Here is a 24,973-nt window from a genome sequence, read left to right as displayed (position 1 = left end):
AAAAAGTTTATTCAAGGGGCAGGGGCACATGCAGGGATTTTGTTTGCTTTCAGCCATATCTTTATTTAAATTCCAGACATCACTCATAGAGACAAACACTATAACTGTCTGTGACATTGAAAGCTGATCTCCAGGCTCTCTTCCAGAGCTGCACTGAAATTTTAGGAGACTTGTTTCTGTCTCCATTCGGAGAGCTAAGTGGAGATAATGAGCATTCGTTCAGGACCTTAGACTCCATAACCTATCGAGTTTTCAGAGAGTTTGCTAAAGAACTGTGTCACTTCATAACACCTTTCATTAGCTATGATAGTGTATTCGTGAATGATGAGGCAACCTGCTGTCGGAACAAAGACTCCCAGAGTGTCTGAGGAGGTGTGTGGGGGTTTGCTCAGGTGAACAGGGCTGCGCCTGTGGAGACACTTATCACCCACAGCAGAAACAGTCTCATGCATGCCCAGAATTCACAATGACGTTAGGCCGACTTGCAGTTAGAAGAAGAGAACAGTTCTGCTTTCAAATGCAAATGCAAATTGAAAACAGGAACTTCCAAATTGGCTGTGTAGAGTTTGTGTTGCTTGATGTTATGTGAATATGCACATAATGAGTGGGTGTGGGGGTAATGTGTGTATAGGTAGATTTTTCCACACTTTGTTTCATGTAAATCTGTTTATTATTGCATTACATTTCTGTTAGACAACTAATATTTAATGAAGCTCTCATAAGAGTTGCTTGTTCCTTCTCATGCAAACATGTTAACGTTGACTGGCTGAAAGCTGGCAGGGAAACTATTTGTGCAAACTACTGTTTCAGAACAATAGTCTGGACGATGACCACAAACCTAAGTGAGATACAGCCAGAAACAGAAAGAGAAGTGAAAGAATTTTGCCTCTTGTGAAGTCAGTCTGAAGCATCCTGACATTAAAAATACGTTATTGTGGTTATTTGTGGAGAAACTGGAGTTTTGACATGACAGTATCAATGAAAAGTGTTATGATGCACAACCAGCAGTGACTGTCTCAGCTGCAACATCACATCTATTAATTTTACACCTTTGTCATGCAGTTACTCTTCACATTTTCCACACTCTCACATTTGACACTACCATTTAAATACTCATGTTTACTAAACATAATCTAGTGCAAACTCCACAGTGATGGCCAAAATGTTCAAATCAACTATATGTTGAAGAGGCTCCCAAAAAGACCGGTTAAAGTCTCTCTCTGACTAGAAATCTCTGAAATCGCTTTTAATGCACGTCAAAACCTGATTTGTGTGAGTAGGTGTTGAAGCTGAAGCTGTGCAGTGGTAAACCGAGCCTTGGACCTCTTAATGACTTAAGAGTTCATTCAAATCAACTGCACGTCACTCAGCGTTTGTGTTTTGCACATTTCAACCCCGTTTCAACCGTCACATCCTGATAGGCTCCACCAGAGCAGCGGCGCGACATCCTGCCCACTAAGAGCGGCTTATTGCTGCTGTAGTTACCTACTCATCACTGTCCTGCTCACAACTGTGACACTCAACTTGACCTGATGTAATCCTCAAAGTCATTTTTGCTTCGGACGACGAGGTCTCGACTCATCACTTCATCTCTCCGCGTCCTTGGGAGCGCTCATCCACAGCGCGCCCAGAAGAAGTGCATGTTGCGGCGAGAAGGCGTCTGTGGGAGGACTCTGCGAATGACAAGCTGCTCACTGCGAGGTGCAGAGAGGCGATAAAGCCCGCACGGAGAAGAAGCTCAAGCGACGAAGTACCGGTTTGTTTATCCCGAACCGGAGCACAGAGGAGCGCCGCTGCGGTTTTTGAGTTTTTACGCACAAGTGAAAAAGAGCGAAGTGGTCCTTACTGGAGGCGTCCGTCTGCCACCAACATGTCCGCGGCAACAGCTTCCATAGCAGATGTGTCCAAAACTGATTTTACAAACAGAGATGACAGCCGGAGAAACTCGGGTAAGACCGATGGAACAGAAATGGTGTCTAATTCATAAGAGGCCAACGTGAAGGATGCGTAGGAGGGTTATTTTGGGCATCTTGTGCTTTAAGTTGAGCATCTTGGCCCCTAAAATATCACTGCAACATTTCTGGAGATTTAACGTTTGTGCGTGTGTGTGTGTGTGTGTGTGTGTGTGTGTGTGTGTGTGTGTGTGTGTGTGTGTGTGTGTGTGTGTGTGTGTGTGTGTGTGTGTGTGTGTGTGTGTCAGAGAGAGAGAGAGAGAAGGAGAGTAATGGTAGACATTCAACTGCACTGTACGATTAATAATACGAATTGTGATGCATCGTTAGATTGTCTTTATTGTAGGTGTGTGAAATATTAATTGCAATAACAAACACGTTATATATTCAGATAGATAGATAGATAGATAGATAGATAGATAGATAGATAGATAGATAGATAGATAGATAGATAGATAGATAGATAGATAGATAGATTTTAAAGCAAACTTGCACATGTTGGATTGATGTCTGATTAGTGGATAGTTGGTTCGTATAGGTCTTATGATCTAAGAGAAAGAAAGAAAGAAAGAAAGAAAGAAAGAAAGAAAGAAAGAAAGAAAAAGAGAAGAAGAGAAAAAGGAAGTGAAATGTAGGTTTAACGTCAGAAACTCGCCCCCAGGCACAGCTGGACACCTCAAACACGCGCTCACGCAACCACAAACACACTGTTATATAAAAGTGATGTTCTCTGCTTGTTCGCACTGTGCGTGTGTGCGTGTGTGTCCTTGTGTTACATAAACGTGAATATGGTGAGATAATGCTAATGGCCTTCATGGGAGTATTTATCCCAGTTGAGTCTGGCCCAGTGCCACTGCAAAATCTGTTCAGAGGAGGGGAAATGTGCATGTTCTCAATGTAGTGTCATCTTTTGTGCCTTTCTGAATGTTAATCTGTGTGTCAATGAAACCCGGAACTTTTGATATAGTTTGATGCCCCTTGGGGAGATAAAAATGCACCATGTCTTTCCCAGAAGTGCACACCCTCAATGAGATCCTTTTGTATTTTCCTACATTTATAAATCTAAAGTGGAAACTACCAAATCCCTCCTCTGTCGCAAGTTTGTTGCATTCAGTTAAGAAGAAAATTACAGAAGCAGGTTTCTCTTAGTAAACAAGCTGGTTTTCACTTTTCCTGGCCCTGATCACAATATCCTTCCCAGCTTTGCTGGAAATCACCGAATTGAAGTCATTGTGTTTATTTGCTTTCCAGCAGCTTGTTTCATGATGAAGTCACATTTCTATGCTGTAGGCTCATCATGTCAGACTGCTGCTGCACTGAGCAGACACAGTCAGAGTCCTCCCTTCCTGTAATATGCCGAGCGCCATGCTGCTATGTATGATAACTAGTTGTTTAGCATGGCTCCAGAAGGCTCCTGTGTTTCCACCAACCTCTACAGCCTTTTGTTTAATGATTTATCACATTTCCTGCTTTGATACCGTAAGAATTTGATGCAGCTCAGCATCCGGCTGTCACAGGGGTGTTGTGTTTTGTCACAGAGGTTCAGTGCTGATAGCTGTGCAGTGACTGTCCCGTTCCACGCTGAATCTCATCTGCAGTGCTCCCTATTTTTGTGTGTTTGTTTTTTTGCTCATACCCTGAACTGTTGCTGTGCAGCTTATGAATTCTGAGTTGTCGGATCATTTCTGTGAATACAAATTTTCTTTTGAAGATGCATGAATTAAACATGTAACCAAACTTTGAGTGAACTTTATGTGATTAATGCATATTTAATATCTGCAACATAATTGAGTCAGAACAACTTTGTTTGTTGTGCACCGTTTCATTATTATTATCAAGTGACCGCCAGCTCTCTGCTTCAGGTCATCCTCTGACTCAGTGCACACCCATCCCCCTTCCAGCCCTGGGCACCCAAAAGATCATCCAGGGCAATGGCACTAATGTGGGCACAGTGATTTCCCTACAGTGCCCAGCCAAACACAAACTGGTGGGCAGTGAGGTGAAATGCGTCATGGACACCAACAGCACCCACTGGGTGGGGGAGACCTACTGTAAACGTAAGTAGAAACGAAGAACAGGAACTCAAAAAATGACAGTTAATATAGAAAAAATAATGCTTATTTGTCACCTGCTTATATCTAAGCACAAACCACCTCTTAAATCTATTTGTTCATTCATTTTATCAACAGAACGTGTGTGTTCAGATTAAAAGTTCCAGGTTATTTTACTAGGAGAATTGCAGCGGCTGCAAAACTTTCCCCTGGACCATCTGTCAGCTCATTATTCTGAAAAGATGGAATATATATTGAACATTATGTAACAGGATTGTGGCTGTGGGCAAAGTTACATGAAGACAATTAAGGTAGTATTTGGCTTGCAATAATTACTACTTTAAATTGTGTGGGAACACACTTGAGAGAAAATAATTTGCTGCTTGTGGCTAAAGCTCATTAAAGGATAATATTAATGCTAATATATGTGGAGAGGAATTATCTCAAGCAGGTGCACAGGCAGTCAGTTTTTTTGGTCAATAAGTGGGAAAAGTGATGGCAGAATTTTAGTTTCTGAATCAATCATCATGGGAGAGAAGAAGCTGTCTGATGTGAAAGTGAAAGAAATTAAAAATTGAATTTTTATTTTATTGTCCTTGCCATAATGACTTTGTTACAAAATGGCTTTTTTATTTGTGCCAATATCTTTTGGATAACGACAGCAAAGGAGCTGTGATACATTTGATCGGTCTTTGTGGTCGACCCTATCTGCAAACCTGAAGTGAGGCGGCAGGGTTTGGTGTGGTGTTTAAGGCTGATTAGAAAAAGGTTATACACAGATTTTGCTGCAAGATAAAAGAAGTTGTCTAATGTGCTGAGTGCATGACCTGAAAATAAATTCAAGCTCTCTTCTTTGGTCACGCTCCAGCTATGTCTCCCTATGAGGACTATGGTTTCCGTGTGGCTGTCCTGGCATCCATCGTGAGCTCAGCTATAATCTTTTTCATGTCTGTGGCCTTCATCACCTGCTGTTTGCTCGACTGCATCAAAGAGGACAAAAGGAAAAAGCAGGAGAGGTGAGTAGTGGAACAAAAAACACCACTAGTGGAAAGGAGAGGTACTCAAAGTAAAAGTCCTTCAGTTAAAATTCTATGCAAGTTAATGTGCATAAGCATTATTGGCAAAATGTAAGGAAAAATATTCACTGCACTGAACAAAAAATAATGAATTGTTTATACGAATGCATCATAGTAGAAGCTGAGGCTGAGATGGAGCTAGTTTTAAATTTGTGTGTTAGGCCAAAGGGGAGCAACATAAATTCAATTGGCCACGAGATGATTAATAGTTCTGTTTCATAAATTCCAGTTTTGTTTTTTTTTTAAATGACTTCAATGTCTTCAATTTTTTGCTTAAACAACATGACAAGAGGCCAGAGCTAGGCAGTGTTTTTTGTCAAGGATGAGAAGCCAAGAAGGTGCAACTAGTTCAGTCTTTAAAAACGTGTCGTATTTTAAGAGCCTATCATGTACTTTTATTTCTCACTGCAGCTGAGTGAAATAAAAGTATAAAGTGCCTCAAAGGAAAATACAACCATTTAAAAACTGGACTTAACTACTGTAAGTGAGTAAATGTACTTAGTTACTTTCACTTGAGACGAAGTGTTAGATAAGTTGGTTTCTGTTGATGCATTCTCAAACTTGGATGCTAACATGCAGATTTTAATTAATTTTTGTGCCAGAGAGTCAGATTACTGGCAATGGGAGGAGCAGGCCCAGCATCACGAGAGCAGGTCTCGCTACAGTCGAAACAACAACAACAACAACGCCCAGGAGAAGCCGCTTTCTCTGTGGGACGGCGGTAACCCAGCCCTGTGTGACAACATGCGACCCTACAGGTGAGAAGTGACCTGAATGCTCAAAAAAAGGATGAAACATTCCAACTAACCTGTAAAATAACACATCTCTCTCTGTCTTTTCCCCCCACAGATGTCAGCAGCAGCACGCCTACGGTCCTGCCTGCACCTTCAGCTCCACACCTCCACTCGCCCCTCTTCCTGGACACGACTATGACCAGCCTCTCTTAGCCCAAAACACAGAGTCTGGTCCTCCCCAGTACCCTCGACCTCCAAGGTCCCCCCGTGAAACCACGAGCTCAGGCCTGGTCCAGATCTCGGCTGTGGGATCTGGTTTGATGTTGCAGTGTGGAGAACATCAGAGCACTTTATCAGGAGGGAACCCATCTACCACTGGCGAGTCCAGCATAAGGAACATGAACGCAAACAGGAATGTGAATCTCAAAGAGTTTTCCATAAGGATTATATCAGTGTGAGGACAGACAGGACGCGAATAGCTTCAGTTAAGACCCTGTTTGCTGGACAGATCTGTACAACATTGTTAACTCTGTTGATTTGGACCATCTACATTGTTAAAACGATGCAGTGCTACACAGTGTAAAGGCTCGATAGACAAACTGATCCAACAGACTTACTGTATGTGCCTTTTGTAAACTGTGATGCTGCACTGCCCTCTGTCTGAACAGGGGAGCCATTACACTTCCAGGACGCCAGCCTTGACGTGGATGACCACCTCTCGTAAGTCAGCGGTCAAGAGAGTTGTGCTGTTGAGGTTGTTACACTTGTATAGTTTACAATACATTGTGGACAGGCGAGGACGTTGTCTGATATTCTACCTTTGCTTGACAAGCAGAGCAGCTGGAAAACATTGACCAACATGTAAATATTAACTTTAAGGAATCTAAATAAAGGACAGACTTCTACGCATGATGAGTGATGTGTTGAAGTGGGGACAGTTCAACAGTGTACATGTCTATGAGCAGCAAAACATTAGGGGGTGAGTATTGTTCAAATGGGACACCTGGCAAGTTGGGACAGTTAAGCGTAACACATCCCAAACCAGTGTTTATGTGTTGTTGAAAAATGATTTGATTAAGACAAACAGTTCACACAGAGTAACATCTTAGAAGTGGATGTGACTGCAGGTACAGTGACTCTTGATCTCAGTGTCACACCAATGAAAATCTAAAAAGAAATATTCACCACTTCATTCCAATTTGTTTTGTAATGGAATGCGGTTCTGTATCTGAATTGCTATGAATCAGTTCTCTTCTCCTTTAGTCTCCCCCAAGTAAAAGCTCTCAGTCACTTTGGGAGGAAAAAGGTGATTGAGAATCACAAAATACATGCTGTGTTAAAAGAAATATAAACTGAATTAAATGTATTTTCTCTTAAATATGTTAACAGCTGGAAGTAAACCAAGCAGAGCATTAGAAAAAATTACCGCATCAATAAAAGCTCCAGCAAGCTTTTTGTAGCTATTTCATCTCTCCTCCTAACAAGTATCTAATAATTTAGATAAAAATTAAACATATTTTTAAATGAATGAATAAATAGGCCTATTTGGTGGTCGCGGACAAAATAGCTTTAAAAGCCTGATAGATATTTTATTATTATTACTATTGTACAAGAAGGGCAAATAAATGCTAACACAAGTATTTCAATTATGTTGCTGTATTAATTATTTTTCTAAAGATTACAAAATGTTGACATTAACTTATCTTCTTTAATTTCTGTTTTTTAATATCAAAATTTATCGTGTCCCATTTTGCCAATTTATCTTATACTTATTTTATAGCTAAACTACTTTTTTGTTCTTAAAAAAACAAGTTAAAATGAATAAAACAATATATGCAAATGAAAAATAGAATAATCCATTTCATTAATAAGTCGTTGGTCGACCCCTGTTCTTTAAAGCTTTGGCTTTAAAGCTACTGCCATTGTATTCAACACCCACATTAGTATTAGTATTTATTATTATTGTTATTATTATTACTCCCAGGCCTAACTGACCCAGTGTAGTTATTACTACAAGGGTCATTCCAGAATTGGAGGACATTTGAGCTTCCCCCTAAAATGGCATTTTAGGGGGAACTCCAGACACATTTTGTATTTTTAAAAATATTTTCCAACAACCTTTTCCCCCTATTTTTTTTCTTCTTTTTTTAATAGATTTGATCTCAGGACAAGTAAATTTACACAACAGCTGCATGTTTTAGTATTTTGTTTATTTGAAATTTGATGGGTGTGACGGAAAATGTCCTCCAATTCCGGAGTGACCCATAAATAGTACAAAAGGTGACAAAATAAAGTGCCAAACGACGCCTCGGTGGCTGGGTGTTTGCAGCAGACAGCTGAAGCTCTTCCTGTTAATCTTCCTGTCAGCTCCGTTCAGTTCCGTCCGGTTCCTCCGTCATGTGGCTCCGTAGCGGCCGAGCGCGCTGATGCAACCCGGCAGCAGAGACACGCACACCGGGGAGAGCAGAGAGCCACACCGTTGGAAGCAGCGGGTCGGTTGTCAGTATGGCAGGTTTGTGAACGAAGGCTGAGACGTTTTGTGTCGCCGTGGAGCATTTCCAGTGACTTCTAGGAAAGTCTCCGGTCGCCCGCTGAGCTGTGTGGGTTGGACACTTGTTGCTGAGGGTTCGCAGCTGAAAGTTGAGTGGTTGCTATAGCAATGTGGTATTACATCGAATATCTCTGGCTTCATGTGAAAAGATATCTGGGCGTTGCTCAACACCCTGTGAAATGGAACTGTTTTCTATCCAAACATGCAGCCTATAAATAAGCGAGGAGCTGTTTGTCCTGTTGTTGTGAACTACCAATCTGCTCAGAGCCACTCAGTACTCTAGTCAAGCAGAATAAAACACCCAATTCTGTTGGTCACATTCAAATTTTGTAATTTGCTGGCTAGTTAGGTGAGTAGGATGAGGTTGTTTTTTGTTTTTTTTTTTAAACTTATTCTTGCTGAAACAGGTGAAGTTGCAAGATATCGCCACTGATTGTATGTTTTTATTTATTTTATATTCTTTTTTGCCACACAAATGCACTCAAACAAAATAGGCATTGTACTGGATTACCTGTTAAATCCCTGTTATACTTACATGAACTGAAATCTGTACCTAGAAAGTAGGAAGACACAAACAAACATGTAGTATTAGTAGTTAATGAGCCAAAAAAGGCTTAGGTCTGTCTTTTGACTCCATTTGCAGAAGGTTCATTTGGCTACGTGGTTACTGGCGAGTTTTATTTTTTTTAATAATATCTGGCACTTTGAAAGAGCTACCGTATGCTAAGAATAACTGCATCATACAAAGGCAGCCTAACTTCATGATATTTCATGTTCTGTCAAAAGGTGGAACAGATCATTAGTTGCCTATATGTTGATCAGCTGCGAATATATTATATATCTTTTTTTTTATCATGTCAAATATTATTTTAAACACAGGAAATGCACCAACTAACTGACCAATACCAGCATATTTCCTTGGATATGCCTTCGTTTTCACCGTAATGTCCCTACTATTCTCTGAGGTGAAGATGGAGGGACATCAGCAGTGATTTGGCAGGACAATGTGGCTGCAGTGCAACAACATACAGCCTCAGAGCCAACACCATTAACACCTCACAGGCCCTCTCTTGTCTCTCATTGTGTCATTTTGGCTCTATAGTTAGCTGATTTTGAGTACTGGCATAACCTGCAGAAGCCATTCAAATAAAGTGTTGCCAAATGGACAAATTTGCAGCGACTGCTTTCACCTTTCTAAATGGGAATAAACCTCTTAGTAATTTATTTTCAGACAAGGACTGAAGCCAAGACCAGCTTACTAATAAACTCCTTAAGGCTAGACATAAAATCTACAGGCCCTTAGGTAGAGCTTTGTGGCGTGCTCTAACTTTGCAGGGTCGTAACCTGTTTCTGACCTACGGCGTGGCACACAACAGCTTTGAAATCAATGTAGGCGTTAAAGTTTGTTTGCAGGGATGAGTGCATTTTGTTAAATACTGTGTCTTTAATCTTCCTTTACCAGATACTGATGGTTACCAGGAGCAGCTGGAGAATGACGCCCAGTTCCTGTGCTCAGATCAGAGGATGGACACCGAGCTGGTTGATAGACTGGTGCTGCAGCTCAACAGGATTTACCCCCAGATACTCAGTGACAAGGAGGCCCACGGGGTCACTACAGATAATACAGTCTTTAACACACATTTTGCCCTCGAATCTGCTACACAACAGCATATTGCACAGATGTGTACAGTGATTCAGCGCAGCCTCTGTCTCCCTGTAGTTCAGGAACCTGAGCGTGCCCACGAAGGTGCGTTTAGCTGAGCTGCTGAATCATCTGCATAGAAGAGGTGAGGAGGCATGTCTTGAATTCTACAGAGCACTCCACATCCACGCTGAGGACATCTACTTCAGCCTGCCCACCAGGATCAGACGAAGAGGTAAAACACAGAGAACAGGGCTTCTCAGGCCTTATATTGGCTGGAGATTGCAAAGCAGGTGACGACTCTCTCTTCTCAAAGATGTGGCCCCTGCAGACTCGGATAGTGAAGTTATCTTTAGTTAACCCTCTGAACTCCAAGCAGTTTGTAGCCATTTTTGCTACTGTCTCATTCCTACTGAATGTGGGATTATGTTTCACTGCACCTCTATGGGAACAGCACAACCATGACTAGAAGTAGAGAAATCTCAAAAATGTGTTCTGTGCTGTATCACAAAGTTATACTGTTATAAATTATTAAAAAGAAAAAACAAAGCTGTTTTTTTTCCAAGTGGGAAAAAAACTTGTAATTAATATTAACAGCATTTTCCCAAATGTCCACAGTTGTTACCAACACTGGAAAAACAATGGAGGTTCTAGTATAGAAATTTGAATACTTACATTTTTGATTAGTTTGCATACCTGTTTACCATCTCCTCTGTGGAAAAACAGCCTGCAATTCAGCCCAATTTAGCTTAAAGTCCCCAATTTTTTCTCACTTAACTGTTGATCATAGCTCATCCACTAATGGCTTCACTTCTGCACCGAGCAGATTTTTGTTTTTGTACTGAATCTGCTTAGTCCAAAATTGTTTATTTTTTTGTGATTTCTAAAATGACACATGTAGAAAAAGCTTATTTTGTCAAAATGTCACGATTTTAAACTTAGATTCTGTTCCTTTTCCAGGTGGAACAGGACGTCATAGACAAAATGTTCATTGGGGATCATTGGGAAGTTGAAAAACTGACAATAATTCCAGTTTTACAGGTTCTGACTCTAATAATTTAGGTAGTGTAGTCATTTTTAAAAAGGTCACATGCCTTTCAACCCTGCCAGCAGGTTTTGGGGTTCAGAGGGTTAAAAAAAATAAAATAGTGTGGAAAGGCATGTGACTAGAAAATGCAAAAATAAATGTGCGTGGTATCGTCAGTGTTCAAACACATCATCCTGTGGGTTTTCAAAGCTGTTGGTTCATCATTATCTTGTGCATGTTGCTAAAGTAATTACACTGATGCATTATCGGACGGTTTTAACCCTAAAAGCTCATCTCAGAGCGTATGTTGGGTTGTCTTTAATAGTTCAGCTATACTTTAAAACAACATGTTCTTCTTATATTATGTTTAAAAATGCAAGCTCTCCTCTTGTCCCATCTGCTTGAAGTGAGGCGGTTAGACAAATCGCACCAGCAGCTTCTGTAGTGTCCTCTGATCGTGGCTCCCCTGCTGTGTAATTTCCCTGTCTGACTTTGTGTCGGTTTATCCTGTTTAAGATGCAGAGAGAAGCCAGTGTGCTGCAGTTCAAGTAGCTGGTCTGACATTGGACAGGTTGTTATTTAAAGTGTGGGTGTTTCTCTTTAACCGCTTTTGCTTTCTGTTTCTGTAGAAATGGCTGATCTACAACAGACTAATGATGTGGCAGTCAAGTCAAATCATGAGCGATTCGTCCTTAATGACAGAGGTAAATCAACATCTCCCTGCTGATCTCAACAGAACAATAGATGAGTTTTCTGTTTTTAATTTATAGCTTTAGGTTGAATAATACTGCAGACATGTTTTCCTTAATTGTTGGCGTAATATAAAGGATCCTGGTTTCAGCCAAGGTTTTCTCGTCGTACTCCGCAATGCGCTTTATGAACTTTTTATTATTTTGGAACAGCATGAGACAGTTTAAAAAACATTTAAACTTCCTTGTAATCTGTAATCTATCACAGCAGGCAATCCTGCATCTGCAGTTATTGTCAAGTTTATACTGCAACATGATGACATGAGCAGGAACTAATATGCTTCCTCTCTGGTGCATTCAGGAACACTTAAGTTTTTAAACTTTTATGATCATATCATATATTTGATTTGTTTCCCTAACAACAGAGCTCATAAATGCGAAGTTCTGCTGATTTATTTTGTTGCTTTTATGCTCTTCTTTAAAAGCAACACAAATACAGTCAAACAAAATGAACACTGTGATGGATTAGATGCCTCATCTCTGCAAACTGACTTTGTATCATTCACTATCATGAATTAAAACCCGGAAAACCAAACAAACATATACTTGTAAAAATCGTGGGCAATCTTGTAATACATAATAATTTATAAATATTGCTCCAGAAATGTCTTAAATGTAATTACACTCCAGCTGTAGAAGTTTAATTTGGCTACATGGCGACTCGGGAGTTTTTCTTTCTTTTTTCTAAATATGCTAGCGGTACAGTTTGTGTGAGTGTGTGTCAGGGTGCCTCTGTACCCCCTCGCTGATCCTCAGATAAGCCCCTTAAGCCCAACTAAGCTTTGTTCTTCAGCAAACGTAGTTGTCTGCTGAACCTTTTAACCCCTCGCATCAGAATGTGGGCCCCACTGCTCTGTGCTGCTGCACCATTCATCATCCCATTACATCCAGGGCTCTGGCTTTGTGGGTCAGTTAAGCTCACGTGCAAAGCAGCTTCCTCTGCACTGCATTCCTCTGGACAGTCAGGGGCATCCAGGGGGTCAAAGGTGTGTCAGCAGGGAAATGGGTCATGAGTGATGTAGCGAAACATGGCCTCCTAATCACCAGTCGCACAAAGAAATGATTATTTGTTGAGCTTGCCAACAACAAAACATCTACTGTATGTATCCTGACCTGCTGTGTATCAGTTTATATTTCAGTTTATCTTTAGTTTTTTAGTCTATATCATAGCTTAGATAGACACTGCTCTGCTGTGTACATGTATATTCCCGCCTGATGATCACATATTCATGTGTTTATAGATTTTTCTCATTAATGATAACAACTTTACATCTTTTCTTTCCTTCTGCAGGACCGATGTTCTTCCTGAGTTGTTTCAGTTTTGTGGTTGGAATTGCAATTCTCTGCTATTACGGAGGTGAGTCATACAGATTGACAAGAAAATCATCCAGTTAATTGTTCATGATCAATTCAAATAAATTTTGGCTATCAAGACTCTGTTAATATGTTCAAACCACTCTCTCTTTAAATTTCCCGAAACTCTTTTTTTGCCACCTTTTCTACACACAGAGGGTGAAACATTGAGATGTACCGGAGGGTTTCTTCACTGCTCTGCAGCGGCAAGATTTAGTAAAGACGCTAAAGATGTTTTCGTTTCCTATGCAGAGGTTGGCAAGCAGAAATAATAAGGTGCTGAAATGCTTAAGAACTAGGGCTCTTAAGAAGAACAAGCCATGAAATTTGCCTCTTTGCTGTGCCAAACCCATAGCTTTTCTGGAATTGCACATATTAATGTACTAATTTAAGTGTACAAAGAACAGAAAGTGACTCATTCTGTCACAAATTCTCATAACTGACATCTCTTAAAATGAAAAAAAGTGTGTTTTGTTGTCCCATTTTACCTGTGTGTGGGTCTCGATTAATTTCTTATGTGTACACATGTATAGATTTCACATTTTTAACTAAAATGCAGCATATTAATAACTTAATGTATCAGCACACTTAAAGGTGTTTTCAGTTACTTTAGATTGAGTCAGTCTTCAGTAGATATCATTCAAGAAATGTTTAAGTTGTCAGCCAAAAGAAAAATGAAAAAGCTCGAGTGCAGTTTGTACACACCAACACTGTCCTGAGAAGAGCTTTTATTCAGGCCACCCAAGTAAAAACACCTGCGTGGGTGAACTATTGCACAGACTTTAGCACACTACTTGAATTTAACAGTGCACAACACATTCTGACACACAGTTTCTTAAATGCACAACGGATATTTTCAGCACCTTAACCCACGTGCAGTGCCTTGAAATACTGTGATAAATGGACTGTTGAAAATCTGCTTACTAAAAAAAAACTGTTGCATTTTGCTGAAATAAAGCACAAAACATTAACGTAACATTGGGTTGCATATTATTTTTATTCTGTTATGACAAGTAAGTCAAAAAGATGTTCTTAGAAATCTGCATACAATTAAATATCTTCAAATACTGTATGGTGGTGTAGTCACAAAGGGGAAATGCACAGTAATGAGCAGTACGATACTGGCACTGTTTAGTTTGCTACCAGACCCAATTGTCTGTATACAGTCAACATGAAATGAGCTGATGTTCAAGCCTTTATCTCATTGTTTGAGCAGCATTAATAAATACACTAGAGGGCACTGCTCCCTCATTCAGCACACTGAAATATAGGAATGAAGGAAGATGGAATATGTTCTTGTGCGTTTTTACAATGACAGTCAGAACCAGGAGACAGCCCTCATTAATTAATAATGAAAATGAAATTGATTGAATGAGTAGGAGTTATCTTAATAAAATGCTACATTAAAGGTTGTTGGTTTAACTGCTCTGGAAAGATTTGAGTCCCTTATGGATGTATTTCCTTTTCTGATACTCATCTTAAATAATGTAATGGAAAATGGCCACATCAGAGATGTTACATGAGGTGCAGCTGTGGAGGAGAGCTCAGATGTCTCATCTCTGGGGATTTGCTGCACTGAGCAACGCTTTTCTGCCTCTGTCTTCCCTGCAAAGAGAGCAACAGATGAGAGAGGGGAGTCGGAGAGGGAGAGGAGGGATGGGGAGGTGCTAAAGGGGTTGGAAATGTCACCAGAGTGATTGTTCAGTTCGTCTACTGGCATCCACATTCCCACGAGAGGGCTATTAATAGTGTTGCTTCACATAAACTGAAACTCCTCGTTGATCACTAGCATCCTCTGATGTTCGACCCCCACAGAGTCAGTTTGTTTAACTTCACAAGTGGAATGGAGCCAGAACAGTAGGAGCCATAGATATACATTATGTATATATATCAGTCTGCAGATCTGCCCTGAGTGGAGCTGTGTGTATCATCAATCTGCCTGCTTGCTGGTCTGGTTGTTTCCACGGTGACCAAAGATAGTTGTGGAGGAGGAAAAGGATAAGATTGTGACGTTGGTTTGTCATGAGAAAAGGTGCTTTGTCACAATCACATTGAAGAAATTCTATGAATATGAGCATTATTCAGGCCTTTAGCTGATGATTGTGTGGAGCAGCCTCCAGTTGCTTTTATATTCTTGCGATAAGGCAGTGAACTGTATGAAATGAGCATTTGCTCCGACTCTAATTGGGGTTTCAGTGACACTGCTGAAACACAGTCTAATTAAGGCTTCCATTTTAACAAGTAGTTCTGCTAGGGTCTGTGCCTTGTTGACTCTGACTCACCAGCTGCTGCTGGTCCACAGAACCACAGACACAGTCCAGCTTTGCTCATAACTGAGGGATTCATGGCACAACCAAACATTGTTATAATTGAATGTTAGGCCTGACGCCTGTGGTTGGGGACAGATGTGATCCTAAGGTTAAAGCAGTGGAGGTGGGCTGGAGCTTTGAGGCAGAAGAGGCACACCCGGCTCTGCACACGTGAGCTCAGCAGACCCATCAAACCTCCTGGTCCGACCTGCTCGGAAAAACATGTCATCCTGCTCAAACGTCATCAGTGCAATTAAAAATTAAAGCGTGCTTAGCTCTGTGTGTGAGACTGTGGTTGTGCGTTCGCGTCTGGCTCGTGCTTGGGGTCACTCGCGGACAGAAAAGTAGACAGACAGCATGAGGTCACATGTGCTTGACTGCTGTTGTCTCCACTTTCCTGTTTGTCCACCAGGAACAAATGTTGTGTTGTTTACACACCAGACCCCTTTGTCAGTACGACTGTTTCTCTTTTGTTCGTTGTTTTTTCTGTGTGCCTGCAGGAGTGCAGGACAATGAATTTCTGGTAAATTACCAGCGGTTGGATTTTGTTTGACCTGTTTGCTGGTGGAAATTTCTCTGAGCGCCTGGAGAGGTCAGTGTGTTTGTAGGTCAGGTAGGGGATTGTGAAGGTCAGGCAGAAGAGGAGAGGAACAAAAACATGCTGACTACATGGATGTCTTTAGGAGCAAACTGCATAGTTAAGCAGGAGAGAAAATACCTGTTTGAATAGAGAAAGGAGCAGTGAAAGAAGGGAACAATATAGAACATTTGGGATTTGCAAAAATGGAAAGAATACCTGCTTGTTCTTGGTCAGTCGCTGTGGTTTGGTCGGTGGACTCCAAAGGCTGTGATGAAGATGTTGACGACTACGATGATAAAAACCAGGCCTGTGGCTAAGTTTTCCATAAAGTTCAGCCTCCAGTGTTTTTGCTCATCATTCAGATTCCATCGAACTGCGGACAACACCAGGAAACATCAAACGCAAACACACAATCAGTGAATGTTTAAATAAACATCAGCAATCTACTTTATCTAGGGACTCCAGTCAACTCGCTATGACATGCATATTTACTGTCAAACACAAATCTATGCAATATTAATTCTAGGTTTAGAGTGATCCTATGAGTAGCTCTTTTCTTAAAACTTTCTTAAAAACCCTCATAGATTAAATTGTCTATATTTTTGCAGTTGCGTCTTCCTGTTATGTGTTTATTTGATAAAATCTGTGCTGAACTCTATTTCATACCGAAGTATAATAAAAGACATATATATAAAAATACAAATCAGTTATTCAGATTTACACTTCCTCACTCAACAGGCAATTAGACACAGTGCGATTGCAATGAAAAATACAATATATACATTAAAAAACTAACAATATAACACCACTTAAACGATGGTCTGTGCTCATCTTCATGTACATCAAATATACTGTCTCAGTCAACATTGTTGATCCAATAACAAGTATCTAATTCAAATCGCACAGAACAATACAGGGGAAGAAACTGATCGAGAGAACCTGGTATTTCCTATGTAACACTGTGTCACATCATCTGTGCATTGCTGACACTTGATCTAAAAGAAATGACACAAAAACAACTAATACACATTGTAACAATGTTGTCATCTTCATCATCATCAGTGACTGGTGCATGAATAATGTTTAAATTAGAGCTTTTTCACAGAAATGTATGTGTTCACCAGCTGTGACTCTACAAGGACATGATGTATGTGTGTATTTGTGGGTAATTACTAAAGGTGTGTGTGTGTGTGTGTGTGTGTGTGTGTGTGTGTGTGTGTGTGTGTGTGTGTGTGTGTGTGTGTGTGTGTGTGTGTGTGTGTGTGTGTGTGTGTGTGTGTGTGTGTGATCTGCCCGGGTGGAGGCAGGAGTGGGGTTGTGGGAGCAGTATGTAGGCCGCTCACATCACGCACCACCGCCTGCATCAGGCAGAACTGGATCCACAGGAGAGGGAGGGGAGGATGACAGGGGCGGCGGACAGAGAGGCCAGCAGGGTTCAGAACAATCAAAGAAAATGAAGGAAGAGGAATGAAAAGAGTGACGAGAATGAGATGTGTTTGATATTCTGGCAGAGACGAGGGGGGCTGCAGGGTAGCGCTGGAGTTCGAAGATTAGGTGGACGGCTGGGGGTCAAAGGGTCGACGAATGCGAGATGACTCACATGCTGTCTGGCCTTCTATCTGACACGTGATCCTTTAAAATACACAACTCACTGGGAAAATGTTGCAGTCATTCATGCTTTTTGTGTGAAAATACACCAAACATTCATTTTGACACACCCCCAAAATAGTCAATACATAGTTGAGTATTTTTAGATTATTGCAGTCATTGATACAGAAAAAAAGGGAGTTATTTTCTATATTTGAAAAGTACTCGGCCCTGATAAGCCTCCCTTTATTTACTCATCTTGCTAGAGCTGAGGTGAGTCAGTGTGACCTGGCTAAAGTTCACTAACCTGTTGTTCAACCTGTCAGAGAAAAGTGAACTGCAATTCAGTTTGCACTGGTCCATCTCAATCTAACTCGTCTCAATTTACTATTTATTTGCAATCATAGATGTGACTGTTAAAGGCAGACATGCTCCAAAATCACTGGAAGAGAAAAAAAAAAAAATCACTGGATGAACAGATGGGAACCTTTAAAGAAAATACTCAGATATTGTACTTAACTAAAAGTAGCGTGGTGTAAAAATTCTCTGTTACAAGTCATAAATTTAGCACCAAAAATAAAAGTACACATTATGTAGAATGGCACATTTTAGAATACAGGAATTGGGATTACAATTATTGCTGCAACAATGTTTTCACCATTTTAATATTGAAGCTGGTTAATGGACCTGAATTGTTTAGTGGGTAGTTTATGAACTTTGCTTTAGGAATCAATAGATTTTTATGTTAATCTATAATATCTTATCATCAGTGGACTAAAAAGTACAGTATTTGCCTCTGAATTGTAGTAGAGAAGTATGAAGAAGCAGGAAATTGAAGTAAAGTCCAAGTGCCCCAAAACGGAACATTGCTTGAGTAAATGTAATTTGTTGCTTTCCACCACAAAATGTTTATTTATTTTTTTTTTCTCTTTTTGGTCATTTGAGTTTATCCCAAGACGTGTACATAGACAATAGGCATGTGCACACATATTGACACCTTCACACACATGCACAGCAGTGAATTGAATTCACCTCCCTCCCTCGACACCCACAAGTGCTGACAGCAGCACTGGAACCTATTGAACTCTGACCTGGTGTCAGGCCTGGTTACCATAGTTACAGCTAGAGCCGAGCTGGTTATAGGTTGTTTGTCAGGAGTCAGTGTACTTGACATTGGTGCTTTGGGGGGGAAAGGTGGGGGAAGGTGGAATATAGTGGGGTTTGATGTGGCTAAAGGACATGTTGGAGGGGATGAAACATGAAGGGCGGGTGAGGTTATGAGATGTAAAGCTTTCCAGACAACAAAGACGGCTCTGGCATACCAGAAGGGTTCAGGCAGTGTGTTTTTTTTCCCCTCACCTATGAAGATAAGCAGGATCCCAACTGTGACTTGCAGACAGAGGGAGATGCTAATTAGGGTGATGGTGGGGGTGTAAAGGGAGAAGTTTGGCCCCTGATCCAGCACCGCCTTCAGCTGGGAGGCATTGGCCATCAGCAGAGCCACATCCAGCATGCTCTCAGCTGCGCTCTTCTTATTGGCGTAGTGGTTCATGTTCAGAGGAGCAGGGCTGCGGGGCCGAGCATCTGGATGGGTAGCCTGGGGAGAGAAGAGAGCTATTGGCACAGAGATAATGTTTATGACTAGGGGATAAGGCCCAAAAGAAGAATGCCGGGAAATAAACAGAAAGGCGTGCTCTGCGCTGCGTTTTGTTCTCCCAACAGAGCAACGGGGCGGCATGTTGATGAGACTAGCAGTAATTTTTGTGCTTCCTGTGCACTGATGGTGAGGATCTGGTTATCGTTCTGACCTAATTAGCACAACAGGCAGCCATTACAGAAGAGTGACCTTTGAAAACAGAGCCATTAGGAGAGCAAAGAGATACTGACAAAATGGTAACGCACCCATTAAAACACGGTGAACATGAACAAGTCAGCATTTGCAGTTTGTGCCGATGGTTTCAAATGATCGCATTCAGTCTGCACATTTTCTTGTTCTTTGCTTGTGTCAGATGTCAGCGAGCACTGAGGATATTGTACTGTTTCTGTGAGCCTGCGCTGTGCTCTCAGCGCTCTATTCCAGTATTTGTTGACTTTTCAAATCAGAGCAGTGATGACTGACTGCCTTGTGTCTATAAACACAGTGTAGAGTGATACAGTGACCCTTCAGTCATATCCTGCTTATATTTCAGCCTCTTGAAGTATGATTACAGAGCTAGCTACAGAACTGGACTGTTGAAAACCATGTAAGTCTTTTTTATGGCTGCAGTTCACTTTACTGAGTGTCAATGTTTTATATTATATTTTGCATATTTTGAACAGATAAGTTGTTGCACAGTTTTTTGTTATATTACATATTGCATAGAGCAGGGACTTAGGAAATAGTAGATATCCCATCTATGAGATCAGCTGGTGATAACCAAATACATTTAAATAAACAGACTTAGTTTTACTCTGAATTTTGTAACCTATTGATTCCTGTGTGGGTGATGATTATGCAACAAGGATTTGATATTCCTGGTTTTAGTCTGTGTATCCCCTTTATCCCAGTGGACTCTGTACCGTATAGGGGAAAAAATGATGTGCTTGGTCTGCAGCTGCTGATAAATAAGAAATTGCTCTCATTTAAAATGATGAAAATACATCTTGGACAACAGATGGTGAATGACCATCCACCAGGCCCGGATAGCATCTGAGAACCAGCACTGTTTTTAAGCGGTGTCAAGGCCAAAGCCTGAACAGTAACACTTTCTACGAATATGAAACAATCAGCAGTCTCTTCCTCAGCACCAAAACCTTGTCTTTTTCTCACAACACACCCCTGCAGCTGCAGAGAGCCTAGTATGTCAGAGATTAACCAAACCACAGAGCTGGTACAAACTCTTCCTTCTCACTCCAGGGATATGGACAAAAAAAAAAGAGAAATGTGAAGCTGCACCCTCTAATTTGCTACTGGGAAGGCTACAGCTGAATTACAATGTCTTTAGGAGATTCGCAACAATCAGCTACCATAAGTTAAGGTGATGTACAAGGGGAAGTACAAACTGTACAGAAGGTGTGGTTGGTGGTTTGGAAAAGAGCTTGTACCCTGGTTCAAGTAATTATTTGTTGATTTTTTTCTCAGTCTTGTGATAACTACAGGACAAGCTATGTTTAATTCTCTTGATAAGCCACATTGCTTTATAGGAACTGGTTTACAAGCATCACCAGCCTAGTTCTACTTCTGGCAGTGTCCCTATCAGTTTAGAATTTATGATTTGGCACAGCTTCATGCAAACAGTGTGGAAACATCCTGACAGCATCCAGTAAACCATCTCCATGGACTTTCCCCAAAATCTTTTCACTGCATGCCATAATGCCTCATGGTACAACTCATAACAAGGAATTAAACTGCTCCTCAAAAAATGTTTCTCTGCATTCCCCTGGAAAGCAGTGTAGTGTGGTGTGGTGTGGTGTAGTGTCCTTGTATCCGTGATTTGTTGCTAAACGCCACAAATGGCATGCTGTCATGACGTGTCTGGGTCAGCCATTCTGCTCTCAAACACTGACAACAAGCCTTTCAAAGGCAGCCCTTTATCCCCGAGTCAACAGACCACAGTGAGATAATTCTTGTTGTGAGATCACAGGTGGCACACATGGAGTCAATAAGTCTAGAAAATTAAATCACCAGCAAATATTTACAAAAAAAATCCCTGTTTTACTAATAATCTAGTATTGTGTATATCACAGGAAAATGCTAACATCAAAAGCCCTATCATATGGCTAAAAATATAGAATAACAATCACAACAGAGGAGACATATAGAGCAAAAGAATTGTGAATATAGGCCATGACATGTCATATTATATGTGGGGAGGAAAAAAACATTTTACACAACCAAAGACCCATGTTATAGGATGCATCTGATCCAGGTTTACATTTGAATAACACTTCAAAGTGGAAAAAAAGGTAGAAAAACCCCACATTTGCATATTTGTACAGATTTTTGTTTCCCAGAGAAACACAACACTTGTCAGTCACCCAGCCATTCCACATCTATTGTTATCTAAAAGGAAAGAAAGGTTCTCATTAAGTCAATCGCTCTGTATTGGTTCTGGGTTTCAGTGCTTATTTTGGTTATGAATTATTCACACAGCACTTCTAGTTTGAATTAGACTCAGGGGACATGCTGAAGGGAGAGAAAGTGAGAAGGGAGGGAAGACAGTGAGAGATTTTTTTAAAAAGCTGTTTGAAATTGTATTAACTCTGTTATGTGTCACAGTGGAATAACAAATGGATTCATGTAGTAATATTTAACATATCCAGCTTTCTGCAGAATTGGATCAGGTTACCAATATTACAGTGTGTGGCTAAGGGAAAGGAAATAAGATATTCAGTAATTTATTTATATAGGAACTTTTTTTGCATTGTGGAATAGAGAGGGCTAAAAAACCAATCAAAGATTATTTCCTTACATTCACTACCCTTGCATTCCTGAAAGAATAAAGTTGCATCTGTCATAGACAGGCGTTCTTATTCCCTCTCTAGTTGCAGGTCAATATGCTGCCACAACTCTGGGAAGGCTGCAGTTTCGAAAAACCTGAGAATGAACCCAAATCTTACACCTGTTAGCAAATTTTTCACTGCATGTTCAAAGGCCAACTCAGGTATTGGCCGACTTCCAAGAAAAAGAAATGAACTCATTCAACTTTCGCATGTAATCCTAAACTTTTCCCCTTTTCCCACGTCATCACACTAACTGATTACGGTAAGCTAAATACCTGCATGTCAGTGACTGGGAGAGTATACCACGACTATTGCACCGTGCCGTTAAGCCCTATATCTGACATGTACAAAGCTCTTTGCAGCAGCAATGCGAGAGACTTCAGACATGGTGAGAGCCTGCCTTCATTACTTATTTAATTAAGTGAACTTGCTGCAGCTCAGCAATATGATGAAAAAACAAATCAACTCCGTAACTGCATGGGTCTGTGTTTCCCTTCCTTTTTTTTCCCCCATACATAAGCACTTCTTCGCTTTCCATCCATCATGTCCTATCAGCAGCCTTCCTCTCTCACTCACCTCAAACTCTGGCCCTCCTCCAGATGAGGATCGACCCAACTGTAAATCTAATTTCCATGATTCTCTGTAGAGCTTTTAGTTTTACAGCCTTGCACAGTGCAAAGCAAACATGGCTGCTTGTGAGTGTGGTCTATGGCACTTAGAGAAGGAAAGATCTTCTCATTCCAGAGACAGCTGTGTTAAAAAAGCAACTGATTGTCAGAATAACAGATAAAAAGGACACTAATGTGGTGGTGACATACTCAGAAGACTTAGATTTTACTGTAGCGCAGACACAGATATCAAAAGCTTGTGGACAGTCCACATAAAATCGTCACTCCACAAAACAATGATGGATTGATTCCATTCTTATTGATCTGCACTGGTGGGACACTCATTGTAAATGAGATCAATTGCTCATTTTATCGAGTGTGATGGTATTACATTTTGCATCCGCTGGCTGAGCTCTGACAGTCACAAGGAACTATCCCCAGCTGCCAGGGCCTCTCTTCCTCCTCCCTTGTTCCTCAATCGCACAAACACATCTATCTGAAATTAAATGGCGGCTATTAAGACAGTGACTGTGGAGATGACAAAGTGAAGTCCATTTCCTTGCCCTGTAAAAAGGGATGCTGTGGCTACATATAGCTCTGAATTACAGTATGTTGTAAGTACTTGTCAAATGGCAATTTCAATTGCCTCGTAAACCATAATAAACACTGTAAGCTTTACAGTTGTCTCACAACAGTCTAGTGACATGAAGTAGGATGACATTATGTGAAAGTAAAACTTGGTGTGTGTATCTGTTTTATGTGTGCATTTAAGCCAGTGACGTGGAAACAAAGGAGTTCATTCATTATTTATGAGGTCACTCAGGTGCCAACAATACTTCACTCCTCAGCTGGACCAGACTGTCATCTGACCCAGCATGCCTGCAGCAGACATGGAGATCTCGGTTGAAATGTTTTGGTGTATTGACTTGTCCCTGCGTGGACACGTAATCTGTCCCACTCTGCACCCTTTTATACTGCAGGATCACACAGTTTCCCCTTTTCATGTAGATAATGTGAAATATGAGAAAAGGTATAAAAGCTGCATGAAAATGGGGTTGGATATTTTAAATTTAAAATTTTACAACGCCTAAAAACTCTCAGTAGCATTGTAAGCTTAACAACATTAATTGTAATTGTACTGCATTGAATTTAGTAATTTACTTGCTCTCCACTCGTCTGTATAACTGTTTGCTAGAAAGTAAGAAAAGGAAACTCTTAGGCTGAGCAGCATTGCAACAAGAATATACTCCTGAGCTGTGCATTTTACAAGACCAATCTGCTTGTACTGCTTCAAAAACTGGCAACGTTTGCCGCCCAGTGTGATACACTGCGGAAATGTATCTATTTCCTTGTTGAAAAATGGTTTCAAATATCTTACCTCGGTCCTACTTCCCCTGTTGCTGCTGCTGTTCATCATTTTCCCATGTGCAGGCTGCCGCGCCTCAGCTGCAGGCTGCAGCTCTGAGAAACTGAGCTGCAAGAGTGCTGTCGTGTGGGATGAAAGGCTGGGACCTGCAGGCATGTAGCCTAAAGATAGAGGAACAGATGCACATGTAGAAATTGCAATCCTGCTATTGTTCTGCTGCACATTTGTTAGGATATTTTGCATCTTTTGTTCACATTTTTTTCAGTTTGCTACGCCTCCTAAATGTTTAAGATACATGGTTCCAAAGCTAAAATATCAAACCTTTTTGGGAATAGAGTGCTATGACTTTTGGTACATATATCTGCAATGGTAGATTGCATTTTATTTTTAAAAAATTTTTCTATGGCAGTCTATGAGAAATTTTGACACATGCTGAAAAAATAAGATTAGCTCGAAAAGCATTTATGCTACAACACCGTAACTTGGAAGACTGCTTCCCCATTGGCCAGTGCTTCACATAGTCAAAACTGGTAGGTATTGCGCCACCATGTGGTGAGACATAACCTATCGATTATCGCAAAATGTTTTGGCTAATATTTTGGCAAATGCTTCTGATGGCCACACCCCTTTGGTTCATGACTTTTTTCCCTGTCATTTAGAATTTTTGTGTGCTGTGATCCAAATCGCATACTTTGCTTTATTACTTTAAGTATGACAGCTACAGCTGCCCTTACAAAGTATGTACTGTTTCTTGCAGTATTATTGCAGTCTGTAGTTTGAATTGAGCTGTCATCTGTTGGTGATTTTAACTTGTTTATACTTGTGCAAGACACCGCAATGTATGTTATATAGCTAATAAGAGGTCAGATTTAGATGTAGTACAACATCCTGGTATTTCTGGCATAG

General features: G+C 40.7%; 3 protein-coding genes across 3 annotated transcripts; 2 read left to right on the top strand and 1 right to left on the bottom strand.

The window, feature by feature from the left end:
• Positions 1-1,409: 1,409 nt before the first annotated feature.
• Positions 1,410-6,722, top strand: LOC111588734 (uncharacterized). Its single transcript, XM_023299269.3, has 5 exons — positions 1,410-1,949; positions 3,815-4,009; positions 4,872-5,019; positions 5,682-5,837; positions 5,929-6,722. The coding sequence occupies exons 1-5, from the start codon at positions 1,871-1,873 to the stop codon at positions 6,269-6,271; spliced, it is 921 nt and encodes a 306-aa protein (XP_023155037.1). The 5' UTR covers positions 1,410-1,870; the 3' UTR covers positions 6,272-6,722.
• A 1,394-nt stretch (positions 6,723-8,116) lies between these two features.
• On the top strand, positions 8,117-14,111 carry LOC111588735 (caspase recruitment domain-containing protein 19-like). Its single transcript, XM_023299270.3, has 6 exons — positions 8,117-8,325; positions 9,827-9,972; positions 10,085-10,241; positions 11,663-11,737; positions 13,074-13,139; positions 13,292-14,111. Exons 1-6 carry the CDS (start codon positions 8,319-8,321, stop codon positions 13,405-13,407), a joined length of 567 nt encoding a protein of 188 aa, XP_023155038.2. The 5' UTR covers positions 8,117-8,318; the 3' UTR covers positions 13,408-14,111.
• LOC111588739 (ninjurin-1) lies at positions 14,105-24,186 on the bottom strand. Its single transcript, XM_023299275.3, has 4 exons — positions 24,080-24,186; positions 18,971-19,208; positions 16,241-16,397; positions 14,105-14,740 (listed from the first exon to the last, which is right to left on the bottom strand). The coding sequence occupies exons 1-3, from the start codon at positions 24,116-24,118 to the stop codon at positions 16,255-16,257; spliced, it is 420 nt and encodes a 139-aa protein (XP_023155043.3). The 5' UTR covers positions 24,119-24,186; the 3' UTR covers positions 14,105-14,740; positions 16,241-16,254.
• Between the last annotated feature and the right edge of the window lie 787 nt (positions 24,187-24,973).

The sequence above is a fragment of the Amphiprion ocellaris genome, chromosome 8 (genome assembly GCF_022539595.1).
Source record: "Amphiprion ocellaris isolate individual 3 ecotype Okinawa chromosome 8, ASM2253959v1, whole genome shotgun sequence".
Lineage (NCBI taxonomy): Eukaryota > Metazoa > Chordata > Actinopteri > Pomacentridae > Amphiprion > Amphiprion ocellaris.
This window is presented reverse-complemented; position numbering and strand designations above follow the sequence as displayed.

What these genes read in the sequence shown, in the direction of transcription:
- LOC111588739 (XM_023299275.3), bottom strand. Translation starts at nt 24,118, where the DNA reads ATGATGAACAGCAGCAGCAACAGGGGAAGTAGGACCGAG. An exon ending in ACAGGGGAAGTAGGACCGAG is followed by an intron (nt 19,209 to 24,079) that starts GTAAGATATTTG and finishes TTCTCTCCCCAG; the next exon opens with GCTACCCATCCAGATGCTCG. An exon ending in GATCCTGCTTATCTTCATAG is followed by an intron (nt 16,398 to 18,970) that starts GTGAGGGGAAAA and finishes TGTTGTCCGCAG; the next exon opens with TTCGATGGAATCTGAATGAT.
- LOC111588734 (XM_023299269.3), top strand. Translation starts at nt 1,871, where the DNA reads ATGTCCGCGGCAACAGCTTCCATAGCAGATGTGTCCAAAACTGATTTT. An exon ending in AAAAGGAAAAAGCAGGAGAG is followed by an intron (nt 5,020 to 5,681) that starts GTGAGTAGTGGA and finishes TTTTTGTGCCAG; the next exon opens with AGAGTCAGATTACTGGCAAT. An exon ending in GACAACATGCGACCCTACAG is followed by an intron (nt 5,838 to 5,928) that starts GTGAGAAGTGAC and finishes TTCCCCCCACAG; the next exon opens with ATGTCAGCAGCAGCACGCCT.
- LOC111588735 (XM_023299270.3), top strand. An exon ending in GTGACAAGGAGGCCCACGGG is followed by an intron (nt 9,973 to 10,084) that starts GTCACTACAGAT and finishes GTCTCCCTGTAG; the next exon opens with TTCAGGAACCTGAGCGTGCC. An exon ending in AATTCTCTGCTATTACGGAG is followed by an intron (nt 13,140 to 13,291) that starts GTGAGTCATACA and finishes TTCTACACACAG; the next exon opens with AGGGTGAAACATTGAGATGT.